At 42.1% G+C, this 15,167-nt stretch overlaps 1 protein-coding gene across 1 annotated transcript in view; it reads left to right on the forward strand.

Moving 5' to 3' along the window:
* The first annotated feature begins 1,585 nt into the window (after positions 1 to 1,585).
* Positions 1,586 to 15,167, forward strand: part of Trim36 (tripartite motif containing 36) — a 37,594-nt gene continuing 24,012 nt past the window's right edge. Inside the window, exons 1-4 of the mRNA XM_075968718.1 lie at positions 1,586 to 1,882; positions 4,182 to 4,416; positions 12,043 to 12,368; positions 14,054 to 14,200. Coding sequence (XP_075824833.1) covers positions 1,856 to 1,882; positions 4,182 to 4,416; positions 12,043 to 12,368; positions 14,054 to 14,200 — 735 coding nt within the window. The 5' untranslated portion in view covers positions 1,586 to 1,855. The remainder of the gene's footprint in view (positions 1,883 to 4,181; positions 4,417 to 12,042; positions 12,369 to 14,053; positions 14,201 to 15,167) is intronic.

The following is a 15,167-nucleotide window of genomic DNA, read 5'->3' on the forward strand; positions in this document are numbered from 1 at the left end:
TGTGAAACATCTCAGTGAAGTTTGCTTTGTATAATGGAAAGCCCTTAAAATTTTATTTTCACCCAGATGCTGTCTTTAAAAGTTTGTCCTTAGTTTATGCTAATGAAACCTCATTGGCTTTTACTCTACCATCTAGTATGCTTTGGTCCAAAGGCCTATTTAGGCACACTAATGTGAATTATTTTAAAAAAGGCCAAGATTAGAAACAAAAGTAGACTTAAAATACTTTTTGAAGGGCTAAACTTTAAAGAAATATATTGGGCATGTGGCGTGGAGTGCAGACATTGTCTGCACTCTTCCCTCCTGCTAAAGATACACTCTCCTGATCCGAGGAAGCTTACAGGGTCTAGCGTGTGCAGCTGCCTAACTGGGTAGGAACAGCTCAGTCATCCCCTCCCCCATAAGACGTGAATCCTCTTCATCTTATTATGTGTAGATTGAGGGTTCCCCATCACAGGGTAGATAGAGTCCCTTGCTGTTCTCAGTTCTATACTGCTGTAGTCATTTAACTCCTGGGTTGGTGAAGAGGCTGCCACTGTCGTAAGGACTGAAGGTAGATGCGGAATTTGCCGCAGAAGACAGTCTTCTTCCAAGCAGGAATTTAAAAGTAGGATGCATTTCAAAACCGAATAGAGATGTCGCTCTGCAGCTCCGTGCTCCCTTGATCAAAGAGTTAGGACACAACTTTTAATCTAATATCGACAGATGAAATTAGCCATCGGGAAAGCAGTGGTGTTAATTACCTAGTAAAATAACCTCAGACAGCGGCAGGCTACCTTGTTTTGTGGGTGCGTAGGAAGCGGATTATATGCGCTCATCTAGACTCTTGCCGGTGCATTCGAGGTGTGGCTGCCAGGCATTTCTGGATACTGTTCTTGGGTCTTTAGATGTGAAAGCGCAGGGTGGTTGTGAGCTGGGTTAGGGCGGGGGCTTTGCCGCAGTCTCTCGACTTCAGTCTTTGGCTAGCATCCAGGGATGGAATCCCTGCTCCTTAGGCTGTCCCCGTGACACTGGGCTCCTTCGTTGCGTGCAGCACCAAGCCCTGGTTGAGTCGAAAACGGAACATATTTTAAGTGTTCAGTGACCAGGGAATGTGACGTCACGAAACAACAAATCTAACGGAGAGTAGGTTAAAGAGCAGCAGCGACGGAGACTAAGGCACCCACCAGGGAACTTTCCCTAGCCTGCCGGGCTAGGGGTGGAGGCAGGAGTGGGCGGGGTCTCGCGCTGGCCTCGGGGAGGGACTCACTTGCCTTGATCCCCACTGTTCAGTGCGTCGGAGCGTCGGAATCTGTGCGTTTTCGCGCGCGTTTTGCGAAAGTCCACAGAACAAGCAAAAAGAACAGAAGCGCCGCAGAGCCAGGGCGCACCCCTTGCGTCCCAGGGCCCCTCTCCTACCTGGCGTCCCAAAGAAAGCAGGAGAGGGGGCGGCTGCGAGCGTCAACCCCGCCCCTCCCTCCCTGACCACGCCTCAACTAGCCCCGCCTCCTTTGTGCGGGTGCGCCGTTGCCCGGGCGACAGCCCCGCCCCTCCCGGCCCCGCCCCATGCCACCGCCCCAGTCTCCGCCTGGCGGCAGGTCCAGCTGCAGTCCGCGCGAGCAGCCGCCGCAGCCGGCAGCGGGCCGAGATTCGCGGCTCCCGGGGCCCTCGCAGGGAGCAACCGCGCTCTCCGTTGCCCGTGCTTTCGCCTGCGCCGGCCCGTCCCTCGCCGCTGGCCGGATCTGGCTGACCAGCTTGCCCTCCGGTCGGACCTCAGACTCCCGGGCCGTCGCGGGGACCCGCCCACTAGACCCCGCTGGGGCCCTCTGTGCCTTGTCGCGGTTCCGCGGTTGATGACACCTGGCGGAGGGCTGCAATGGAGGGGGATGCCTCAGACTCTCAGGTGCGCGACGGCAATGCGGTGTTCCGCTTCTTCTCCGCTGTCTCTCCGGGCCGGTCCCACCGTCCCGCGCCTCTTTCTGTCCTTGAGCGGGTTGGCCTTGGGGTCCCACGGGCGGGAGAGAAGCACGGGTCCGGGTATGGCGCACCTGGCCACTCGGTGGACTCCCTAAGGAGGGCTCTTCCATGGGGTTCAGTCTGCAGAAGTAGTCGCTTTGGGGCGCCTTGTGCGCTAGAGAGGAGGGCGCGTGCACCCTGCACGCCGCCCTTTGTTTGGAGCCCCGAGGGGCGCTCGAGTTCCTCCTGGACCCCGGCGGTGCCTGCCGCCGGTTGGGAGCGGAGTCCTCAGCTCGCTGGGCGGGGCCGGGGCCCCTGCGGCTGTGCGCTCCAAGCCTTTTCTTCGCCGAGGTCGGGTAGGCTCGACTCCTGAAGTTTCCTCTGCTTGAGGGAGCTATCACATCACATTGCTCCTGGTTTTAGCGCAAAGGACGTTAAAAAAAAAACACTGATTTTTCTTTTAAGAAAGAATTACTTTATATCCAGTGAAATCAAATAATTTAGGCGCAAAAAATGGAAATGATTTCTAGATAACCCTCTAGGAGGTGGAGTTTACTGATGGTATTGTTTATATGTAAAGCGGAACAAGAATCGATTTTGAGCAGTCAGGACAGTTTTTTTTCTTTGAATTAGTGTAATATTGGGTGAAGTGAGAATATCCAGTAATCCTTGGTGTGCGTTGTGGGTGTGGCCGTCTTGTTTCCAGGTTCGTTAAAATCGTAGCATGCTGTGGGCGGTTTTTAAACAGTTGCGGTACCTCAGGGGACACTGCGTTAAAGATCTGCTGGCAGTGATGAAGCCAGTTTGTGGCGCGACTTGAGAGGGTTTGTTAAAGCCCTTTGTGTCACCAGCGGGGGTGGGGGTAGGGGATAGGTAAGCATACGCTTTTATTTCATTACAACGAGTGAATTAAATTTTACTTTTTGAGTACTTTTTAACCCAGCGCTCGGGAGGCAGAGCCAGGTGGGCCTCTGAGTCTGAGGACAGTCAGTGCTACTCGGGGGAAATCGTCATGTAAAACCCAAACCAACCAACCAACCAACCAAAACTTTCAGTATATTTCTAATGGATGAAATGATTGAGATTTTTAAAATGTATAAGATTGAGATTTTTAGAATGTTGGCTTGTCATTAAAATCTCAGGATGCCAAAAGTAATTTATATGTAAAATGGTGAAATGATGAATTCTTGTAGGTTTGAAGGAAGGAAGCTCTTGGAATAGTCTTTTAGTCCCCTCTATCCTTTTAATATTCACGATATGTTTTTATGATAACTGCATTGATATGGAGCATAGAGCCTGAAACATTTTGGCAGTATTACAGTAAAGCACCTGAAAAATGGTTAAATTTAATGTAGAAATTCTCTGTTACCCAGCTTGTAAATAGAATTCAGTTAGGATTTCCTGAACACACTGGCTTAGTCTGGGTGTTTATTTTTGTCAGCTCTTGCTATTTGGCTATCTTGGAGTTAATGCATTAAGGAAGGATGGTTAGTGTCATAATAAAATTTTTCTTAATAAAAATGATCACGTTTAGAATTTTGCTGGAGTCCTAAATCAGACACTTGTTCCTGGTGATTTGGACATTTGTGGTTTTTGATAGGGTATGGTTCTCTAATATTTTTATATTAACCTTTTCTCTTGTGTTTCTCTTTCCTTTGGCTTGTATCATCAGTTCTTAATCCCATGCCTTGTATATTAAAGGGAGTCTGGTGGTATAGGATGTCGCAGTTGTGGTGGTTTGAATAGCTATGGCCTCCATAGAATCACATGTTTGAATGTTTGGCCCATAGGGAGTGGCACACTATTAGGAGGTGTGGCCTTCCTGGAGGAAGTATGTCACCTTGGACGCAGGCTCTGAGGTTTCATATATGCTCAAGCCACACCCAGTGTCACAGTTCACTTCCTGTTACCTTCAGATCAAGATGCAGACCTTTCAGCTCCTTCTCCAGCACTATGTCTGTCTGCACACTGTCATAGAGATAATGGACTAAACCTCTGAAGTTGTAAGCCGGGCCCAGTTAAACATTTTCCTTTACAGGAGTTGCTGTGGTCGTGGTCATCACGTCTCTGCCCACAGCAGTAGAAACCCTAACTAACACAGAAGTCAGGGAAGTTCAGATTTTAAGGTCTGTCTCTTAATTCTTGTTTGGAAAAGCAAACACATGTACTCACACAAGATGGATGAGCCTGCTGACACGTTTACGCACTAAGAGTTTTTGACTCTGGCTTTTGGTTTTCATCTTTAGGTGACTATTAAGAATATCGAAAGGGAGCTTATTTGCCCAGCATGCAAGGAGCTGTTTACACACCCGCTGATTCTCCCCTGCCAGCACAGCGTCTGTCATAAGTGTGTGAAGGAGCTCTTACTGTCTCTCGATGATTCCTTCAATGATGTGGCCTCAGACAACTCCAACCAGAGCAGCCCGCGGCTTCGGCTCACCTCCCCTAGCATGGATAAAATTGACAAGATTAGCAGACCAGGTATGTGGGAAAGCCTGGCTGACGTGCCCTCGGTGGGGCAGGGAGAGCTCATAGATAGAGGTTCAGTTATAACTGTGGAAGGGAAATTATTGTTGCTGGTTTTCCTACCAAGTGAACCCCCCATTTAAAATATCAAAATGGACTTTCATTTTTTTGATAGGCACTTAAGATGGATATTGAATACTAAGTGTGGTAAACTGCTTATTAACTGTGCCTGCCTTTATTTTAGGTGATATTCTAACTCTGTGATGCCCTTGATAATGGTAGAATAATGAATGATTGGACTACTAGGGAAGCATCTATCAAGTTAATGTACAATAAATACTGCAGAATGGTATTAAGAATGGGACTACAGAATGGTTACTTCTAAAAGCTTTTTTATTTTTTGAGATTTTACTCATTTTGTTTTATGTGTGTGTTTCAATGTATGTCTGTGTACCATGTGTCTGCAGTATCTGCTGAAGCCAGAAGATGGCATCAGATCCCCTTGAGTCTGGAGTTAGAGTTGGTTAGAAACCATCATGCGGGTGCCCGGGAGAGCAGCTGGTGCTCTTTAACTGCCAACCATCTCTCCAGCCGTTAGAGAACATTTAGAGCAGATCAGATTATGTGGTATCATTCTACCTGAGAATCTTGTTTTCTTCAGTCACTTGAAATTATTATTTTTTTTAAGTAAGTGTTTTTGCAGGGCGTGGTGGCACATGCCTCTGTGTCAACCCTTGGGGGGTGAAGGGAGGAGGATCTATGGTTTCAAGGACAGCTGAGGATGCATGAGAACTGCCATCTCCCAAAAATAAGGGTCTTGACTATCCTGAGTACTAGAATCTGCACACATCTAAAGACACACAGCATACATTTTGTGTCAGAGCTCACCATTTACTGGTTTCCTGTCAAGGAAACCAGTTGCCTCTGAACACGATTGCAGGGATGATGTGGATCAAAATTAACTTAAAATTACAGCAGCTGCTGAAATTCTTTTTTAAATTTATTCATTTTTATGAGTATTGGTGTTTTGCCTACACGCATGTCTGTGTAAGGATGCCAAATCCTTTAGAACTGAAGCTGCAGACAGTTGTGAGCTACCATGTGGGTCCTGGGAATTGAGCCCAGGTTCTTAGGAGGAACAGCCAATGCTCTTAACCATTGAGCCATCTCTCCAGCCCCTGAAATCCTTTTAAAATCACTGTTGACCATAGCCTCATGTTAAGCATGGCCTTTATAAAAGGAATGTGTGTGAGCATCCAGAAGTTCCGGGCTTCAGAGCTTCCACTCTAAGCAGTTGGGCTTTGAGATTTCATCTTTAAACCTTTTATCTACTCTCCTCAGCTTCTCCCACTGATAGGACAGGGGTCACTTTTTAATCTTGTGAATTTTTTAGAAAAGCATCTCTTTCTAAGCTTGCAGTTAAAGAGTATCATCTTTTTGTGGCCTGCCTTATGCTATGAAGTCTCTTTGTTCAGTATTTATATCCATGTACCTACTCCATCAGAGTAACTAAGATATATATCACTGCTTCTTAAATATATATGTATCTATTATTTTATATGTATGAGTGTTTGCCTGCCTGTTATGTGTACCTCGTGTGTGTTTTGCTTGCATGTTATATCTGTGCACCATGTGAGTACCTGGTGTCTGAGGAGGTCTAAAAAGAGTGTTTCTCTAGGACTAGAGTTACATATGGTTGTGAACTGCCGTGTGGATGCTGGGAACTGAACCTGGGACTTGTGTAAGAACAATAAGTATTCTTAACTACTGGGCCATGCATTTTTCTTTGAATGCTCTCACTAATTATTAGAAGAAAGTTTACACATTGCATATATAATGCAGTGATGTTGACTGGGCAAACTGAGAGCGTTTGAGGACAGAGAGGGGTATGCTCATCGTGAAGTTAGAACTTTTCGTGATTTCCTCTTTGCTAGAATCTGGCACCCTGAGGGATAGAAAGACAGGGATGAGTTGAAGTCATCCTTATCAGATAAAACTTGGTCTTCTATCAGTAGGTCTTCATTGGCCAGTTGGTAATCCGCTTGTTTGCTGATTGAGGAAAACTTGCTTTCTGTGTATTAATAATAATAAAACACAGACAGCTAGTGGAATATTTTTACTTAAGATTGTGTTCGTATACATTTTTCATGAAGTTCTGTGTCTTAGGTAGTCTTTTAATCTCTGGATTTGATGATTCTCATGTATGGTTCACATGAAATTAGAACTATCGGTGCTTTTAGGAGCTTCCCATGGTTCTCCGTATATGCTTGATGCATATTTGTTGAATGAATATTGAGTGACAGCCTTTTGGTACAGCTTCCCATGGTTCTTCGTATATGCTTGATGCATATTTGTTGAATGGATGTTGAGAGACAGCCTTTTGGTACAGCTTCCCATGGTTCTTCGTATATGCTTGATGCATATTTGTTGAATGGATGTTGAGTGGCATCCTTTTGGTACAGCTTCCCGTGGTTCTCCGTATATGCTTGATGCATATTTGTTGAATGGATGTTGAGTGACAGCCTTTTGGTACAGCTTCCCATGGTTCTCCGTATATGCTTGATGCATATTTGTTGAATGGATGTTGAGTGACAGCCTTTTGGTACAGCTTCCCATGGTTCTCCGTATATGCTTGATGCATATTTGTTGAATGGATGTTGAGTGACAGCCTTTTGGTACTAGTCTCACACAACGCATGCCACCATGACTGAAGTGGAATATGGTTAAACTTATTTTTTTTAGAACAAGAATTCCATTTCACTGTATACCCCACTGTCTAGATTAGACGCAAAATGATTAAAATATGCCCCCTGCCCATTCTGTAAGATTACTGTGCAGCTGAGTCATGCCCCGAGCAGGGAGTTGAAAGTGTTTGCAGACTTTTCTCTGGAGGATAGCTACAGGGGCTAGCAATGTTTAACTTGGAAAAGGATGGCTACAGAAAGTTTCCTAGCTCCATTGCAGGTGACACAGCCCCCTGGAACTTCGGCTTCAGTGGCTCTGACACCTTAGACTGGTTTCCATGGGCAGGCACCCTCCCCATGCCCATAAATAAATCTTAGTGAGGCTTGGAAGGTGAGGCTGTTCCAAATGTGGCAATTTCTAAAGGCTTTGCATGTGAATCAGTGATCATGAATTGAAGGACCGTCTTCTATATGGTCACCAGTTTTAAACAGCCAGGTGTCACTGTATTACAGATAAAATAATATCTTTCATTATGGACAAAAATGATAAGAAACACTTAAAAAGGAAGTCAGAAACCCCGTTGAAAGCAATGGATGTGGAAGGAATATATTTCTAAAAGTTACTTTTTACCATTGATATTTTTTACTGAAGAATTAGACCCTAGGCTCTAGTGCAGTATATTAGACAGCAGGTGTGGAATGCTTAGATAGGACTTTTCTGATTGAGGTGCTGTAGATGGGAACTGCTTATTGGAGTTCAGAGACTTTAGGATAGCACAGGTAGAGATTTAATGCTTTTTATATTTATTACACTTTGACGTGATATCTTGGATATAGTGGGTTAAATAATCGAACTAATTTTACTGGTTTTTAAACTTTTATTGTGGCTACAAGAAAATTTAAAAATACGATGTGCTGCGGCTCATTTACTTCACTGAGATAATATTGTCATTTACAGTTAATGGATTTTTTTTTAATGAAAGGGTGCTTTGAAAGAGTGAGGTTTCCGTGTGTATGTCAGTTACGTATTCAAGTGTGTGAACAGAAAAGCTGTCTTGTGTATTTCTGATCATATGTGTGTAATTTCCTCTCTAATTTGTATTTTCAGGTTATCAGAAATACTGAATTTTTAAGTTTTTTATTTTAGCAGAAAGTCAAAAGATAACTTGAATTTACTTTGTTTTTCTAACAGTTGCCAGACATGAGGTTGTTTAAAAACACAAGTCTGTAGGACAAAGTGTATGTCTCTCTGGTGGTGTATGTCTCCCAGCAGTGGTGGAGCTGAATTCCATGCGATGGATCGACTGTTTTATATTGCTGGCTTTGTAAACACCCCGTGTGTCAGGAAAAACACATGTTTACTGTTGATCCAGTAATTGTACTCTGTGCAGGACATAGTCAGTTCTTTATCTTTTGTTGACAAGATGTGACTATTCTCTTTGGAATGGAATTCTAAATCCAGCTTTCTGTTCATTGTCCACAGCATCACAACGGAGATCTTTGGGGTGGAGAGGTAGAAAAAGCGCTTTCTTGCTTTTGTGGCCGCAGGCAGTGTGGTGTTAGATTTAAAGTCTCTTATGTATCTAGAGTTTATCTAACACCAGTGGTCAAGTCTTCAAAATTATGTAGAAAGTAAACAAATTGTACCGACATGACTTAAGGTCAACAGGATAAAATTTCTGATGTTTTTAAGGGATGTGTGTCAAAATGATTCCTGTACACAACACAATTTTGTTTTTTAGTATGTGGTACTGAGAAATCTTTTTACATTCAATTAGACTATAATATAATTTAACATGCTACATTGGTAAGGTTAACTAAATATTTAAAAACTTTTAAAAAAGTTTTCTAAAAGTTGTCAATTTTTGTATTATCACTCTCTGCATGTTTTATGCATATAAGTATCTTTTCTTTGTTGTGTTTTAACCTGTGTCCCACCAGAGTTTTAACATGGAGGTCTTACCCATTCATGGGTCATGCACACGGCTTTTTAGGGTTTTGGAATATATGATGCTGTGGGAAACATTCCAGGCTCCCCACTCCTCCCTTTTCCTTTTCACTCCAGTTGACCTTTAAAGTAAAACGGACTACTTTTTGCTCAAATTCTGGTAATATTCTTTGGTTAGAGAAATGTTATCCCTTTTCTGTTCCCTTCACTTCCTGGGAAGTCCAACAGCATCTCACCAATTGGGCAGGAGCAAGAACTGGAAGTTGTTACAGCCAGAATATGGGAGAGGGTACAATTGCAGCAGTTTGCAATGTGGTACGAACTGATTCTCTTGCATTTGTTTTTAAATGTTTAATATTTTAAAAATATTTTAAAATTATTTTTAATATTTAGATTTTTTGCATTTGTTTTTCTTCTTGATAGTTGAGGGAGAAAGCATAGACTGAGATGGCTCTTCTGGTGGATAAACCACTGTGAAAATACTTTATTTTAAAATCGTGCCTTGATGTTTGCTTACTGTGCCTTTGAAGCAAAGATGTGTGAGTTGAGAGTATTTACACAAAGTACGAAAACTGAGTCCACAGTCGTGGGGCTGCTGCTTGGTTGGCATTACTTACTTAGCCTTCCCAATCATCATTTGGTTAGCCCTTCTCTCCCCATATTGCACCATATTGTAGAGAAATACTACGTTAAAAGAACCTTCTCTACGAGAAATATTCAACTCTACACTTTATGTTGTATACATTGTCCACTAGTCTCAAGTACTCTTGAGAATTTGAATTATGGCTGTTGCAACCAAAAAAGTGAAAATGTAATTGCCTTAAATTTAGATTTTACCAGCCATCTGGCCTCATGGCCCTTTAGCTAGCACAGCTATTGAAAGTTGACTTTGATATATCTTCCTTTTAGTTTGGTGTTGGACTTTTTTCCCCCATGGGGTTTACTTTCTAGGATATCCTTAGAGCTGTCAGCTTTCTTTGTTTCTCTGAATATAATATTTTATGAAAATAATGGTAAAAGCATATGTCAGATGAAATGAAAGTTAGCATTCATAAGATTTGAGAGCCTCATGAGATCAGATTAGAAAAACAGCCAAGATACCTATTTGAATAAGTTCCCTGAAAATTATTCAGGCCTTAAATTCCACATTTTATATCGTCTTAGAGGGCCAGTGTGATGTTTCATTAAAAACTTTTATTTTCACCATTAAAATTAAGATAAGAGGAATGCAGAAAAGGAAAGTGAATATTTTTTTGTCATTTCTAAACATGAAAACAACCAAAATCTGGGTATCACCAACATACATATTAAAATATGATTTATTTTTCATGATTAATTTTGTTTCATATCACTACTTAATTGGTCACAACCTTCACAAGACCTATAATAAGTCATTGCTTTTCACATAGACTATTGAGATTGGTTATTCCTTCACTTAAATGTCCATCTAGTTAAATTACATGTGAATTTCCATTTTTTTAAGCTTGACCACTGCACCATTTGACTTTCGGAATTGTTTGGCTTGGTTTTGATGTTTCCATTGGCATGTGTGTTTTGTTTTGTTTTGTTGTAACTAGCCTTGCACTTATTTCGTTACATGCCTGCTGTGGTGTGAAGCATCCTGGGCTGTACTGCATGCTTTAAAAATTACTACAGAAATATACCAAGTAGGATTTTCAAGTTTGTGGGGCGTTTCCTTTTGTATAATTTATGTTTAAAAATGTTAAGGCTAAAATGTCATTCATTAAATGGAATATTAAACATTCTGTGCATGCTTCTTACATTAGGTGCTTTTGGGATCCAGTGACACTTTGCATGCCATAAAGTCATTATTATAAATAATACTTTGGGCAATCTGTGAAGTTTCACCTATTGTGGTGTCATACCAGGCATCTTTTAAGATATTCTTTTTAGACGACTGTTATTTCAAGGGCAATATTAATGTAGCTACTTAAAGATCTTTGTCAAATAGAATATACTGACTTTACCCATAGATTTTTGGTATTGGATGTGATAGTATGAAGGAAGGCTGGAGATTAAGAAGTTCCTTTGTGTATTTTGTGGGCAGCTGAGATTCATACTCTAAGAAAGTTTTAAGTAAGTATTTGTCCACTTGTATTAAAAGCAGACATCTTTGCATTTCTCCGGACCAGCAGGTAAGGTCTGCTATACTTCGGTTTCTTGACTTAGTAAGATCAGGATAACCACACTGAACAAAAAATTCTATTTTATATATTACAAAATCATATGTAATGCATCTTGGTACTGAATTAAAAAATCTTAATGATTCTTTGTTTCAGGTCCCATGGTTGGTCCCTCTTAGAGTTACTAAATTCCAGGCCTCTGAATGAGTTCTTCACTCTTCTTTAGATCACATTCAGCTACCTTCTGCTCTCTCCCCCTGAGCTTTCCCAGCTGAAACAGTGCTACGGTGGGAAACGTTCTGTTGTGATGATTCCTAAAACGTGTGATCCCCTTTCCTTTGAGTGTGTGATGGAAGTACAGCCTAACCAGAAGTGCACAAGTGTGTGCATGTAGACAGGTTAGCAGTTTCAACAGTCACTGGGATGACAGTGAGCATGCTGAGTCATGCGCTCTGGTTAAGCCCCTGCTCTTCCATTTCTCCCCAGTCAGCTAAGATGGTATTCACTCAATGACTTTGGGTCTGATGTATAAAATTAACTAGAGGTCTTAATTATATAAAATACTCTATAAAATAAAAATATTTTATGAAGTAATGTTGGTAGATGTTTTGTCTTCATGTTTGTGTTTAGCTTAATGCAGGTTTGTATGCAATTTATTATAGGTTATTTTTCTTTTCTCTATGATAACTTTTAATAATTTGAACTTGTCTTTTATATACAAAGTTAGCTTATTTGTTTACAAAAGCATTTTCAGAATGCAGATGGAGCCACGTGGAATATTTGTTATTGTAGACTTTCTAGACCATAACTCTACATTTTAATATCACGTATGATGTAACTGAATGAAGCCTTACTAACTACACAGGCTGGAAGCGGAATTCACTTACCCCAAGATCAACTATGTTTCCCTGTCCTGGCTGTGAGCATGATGTAGATCTTGGAGAGCGGGGAGTCAGTGGCCTGTTTCGCAATTTCACTTTGGAGACCATTGTCGAGCGATACCGGCAGGCCGCTAGGGCAGCCACGGCCATTATGTGTGACCTTTGTAAACCGCCGCCCCAGGAATCCACGAAGAGCTGCATGGACTGCAGCGCAAGCTACTGCAATGAATGCTTCAAAATTTATCACCCTTGGGGTACGGTAAAAGCCCAGCATGAGTACGTGGGCCCCACCACTAATTTCAGACCCAAGGTAAGTTAGGGTACAAAACATCATGGGAGAAGAGGCCGGAGTCTAGCTGCAGAAAGATTTGATTGGATAACATGATTGAGATGTGTTTTGTTAGCGGAAACTTTACTGTCAGGGAAGAATAATTACAGCGTGAGACATCAAGCTTACATACTCTGTTAGGTGGCCCTCACATTTCTCAAGTATTCTGGGTGGTCTGCTTAATAAAGCTCACAAGAACTATGATCTTGTGAATGATTAGTAAAAGGATTAGTGCACCACCACCTCTCATCATGGATGCTTTTAAACTTGTTGTTGCTCCCCCTCCCCAAGACACGGTTTCTCTGTGTAGCCTTGGCTGTTCTGTAGATTTGGGTTCTCTGTGTAGCCTTGGCTGTTCTGTAGATTTGGGTTCTCTGTGTAGCCTTGGCTGTTCTGTAGATTTGGGTGCCCTTAAACTCAGAGATCTGCCTGCCTCTACCTTCCAAGTGTTGGGATTAAAGGTGAGTGCCACCACCACCGCATAAAGCTGTTCTTCTTTATAATTTAGTAACTGGTATGAATATGGAAATATAATAGTATTCTTAATCATGAAACCTTAAATGTGTAATAATTTTATATGTAAATCTCTAAAATTATTTTGAAGCTGGAGAGATGCCTAAGTGGTTAAGATTTCCTACTGTTAGCAAAGGACCCAAGTTTGGTTTCCACCACCCACAGGGGACTGACTGCTCACAGCCAGCTGCAGTCTCAGTTCCTAGGGATCCATTCTCTCTCCTGTCCCCCTAATGTGAACACTAATGTTCACATGCCCAACACAGACATGCAAATAGCTTAAAATAAGATATAAAATCTTTAAAAAAATCATTACAAAATATTCACCAAATAATTCTTACATCACACAGATCTGAAAGATTAAAAGAAAGCTCCCATGGTTTTGACAATTAGGAACCTGCACATTCTGAGACATTTAAGTTTTTTCCACTTTTGTCTCCTCTGAAGCTGTATGGTCATAGGACTTTGTATATTGGTCATTTTTTCCCTAATGTGTTAGATCAGTTAAAGCTGCCCAGCATCCAGTTTCTTGAAATCATGAACAGCTATTTGGGTTCATCAACATACTTTCTAAGTACTTGCTTCTGAATGGAAACAACATTTTATGAACAATTTAAGTGTATCCATGATGCTAGTTCATAGACTAAGTACAAGTGCAACTGTTTCCTCAGGAGATGCTGCTGGGCATTGAGTGTGGGGCTTGTGGAGCTGGCCTGCTGGGTGCTTACATCACAAAGCCCTCCCAGCCCTCTTAGCAACAGGCTTGTGTGCTGAGTCAGGCCATAGATTCTCTCAGGTTCTCTGATGCCTTGTAGAGATGCTCAGTGAGACGTGTTTAATGAGTGTGCTGGGAGTCCCTCTCTAGCTGGTCTAAGCGTTCTCTCTACTCGAGTCCTGTGGGAAGCAATGGTCTTCCCACCATGGTTGGAGAAATAACATCTGTGTATTAATGGTCTGAACCTTCAGATTTAAAAATGGTAATTCTAGAGTTTTCATGTGACATAATTTTACTTTTTATACGTTTATTCACCTATATGGCTTTTTATTTATTTTATATAGCAAATATTTATGTTGGGGGAACCTATGTGACTTGAAACCTAAATCTTTAACTGCCATGTGTTTTTTTTTTTTTGCCATGTGTTTTTATTCAATAGATTTTAATGTGCCCAGAACATGAGACCGAGAGGATAAACATGTACTGTGAACTGTGCAGAAGGCCAGTCTGCCACCTCTGTAAGTTGGGTGGGAATCATTCCAATCACCGGGTGACCACCATGAGCAGTGCTTACAAAACCTTAAAGGTATGACTTACTATTTTAGAAGTGGGTTTACATTTTTTCATTTTATTTAATGTTTATCTTGTTTCCCTTTTATTTTAATTGTTCCCTTTAACAGTATGTGTGTAGATTATCCTGTATATATAGCCGCATACATAAATTGTGTCATATGTCTGTATAATGGACAGGTTTGGCCATTATATCTTTTCTTTTTCTGCTCCTTTGCTTGCCTGGTGTCTTAGTTAGGGTTTCTATTGCTGTGGTAGAACACGATGGCCAAAAACAACCTGAGGAGGAAAGGGTTTCTTTCATCTTATACTTCCAAATAGACAGCCTATCCCTGAAGGAGTCAGGAACTCAAGAGGAGAGGAAGCTGGAGCAGGAGCTGGAGCAGAGGCCATGGAGGAGTGCTGCTTACTGGCTTGTCCAGCCTGTTTTCTTAGCAGCCAGGACCACCTGCCCAAGAGTGGCCTCACCCACAGTGTGCTGGGCCCTCCCCCATCAATCATTGATCAAGAAAGTGCCCCACAGGCGTCCCCACAGTCCAAGCTGGGGGTGTATTCCTCTTCCTAGATGAATTCTTGTTTGTGCCAAGTTGACGGAAAACTAGCCAGCTGGAAGTTTTTGGTTGGTTACCAGGTATTTTTAGTTATGCCCTATTTTCAGCTTTGCCTGGCTGGGCAGGGAAGCATTTGGTTTTCGGTCAATCGGCCTGACTTTGGAGGCAAACCCTTTGATGATTCTCCTCCCTTCTCAAGAAGCTCTTGATTTCAGGGTTGGAGGTCTGGATTGTGGGGAGTACATTACTCCCATTTTGTGTGAACTTTAATCTTTTCTGGAACTTCTCTTGACCTCAGGCATTGGGTGACTTGTGTTTAGTCTTGTATACCTCTCTGCATGTTTTCCCCTTTCTGCTTGTCTTTGTGGCTTTAGGCTTTAGAAACCCCGACTCTCTTAACTCCCAGCTTCATCACTTAGGCTCATGGGAGAT

Source organism: Microtus pennsylvanicus, chromosome 4 (assembly GCF_037038515.1).
Source record: "Microtus pennsylvanicus isolate mMicPen1 chromosome 4, mMicPen1.hap1, whole genome shotgun sequence".
NCBI classification, from domain to species: domain Eukaryota; kingdom Metazoa; phylum Chordata; class Mammalia; order Rodentia; family Cricetidae; genus Microtus; species Microtus pennsylvanicus.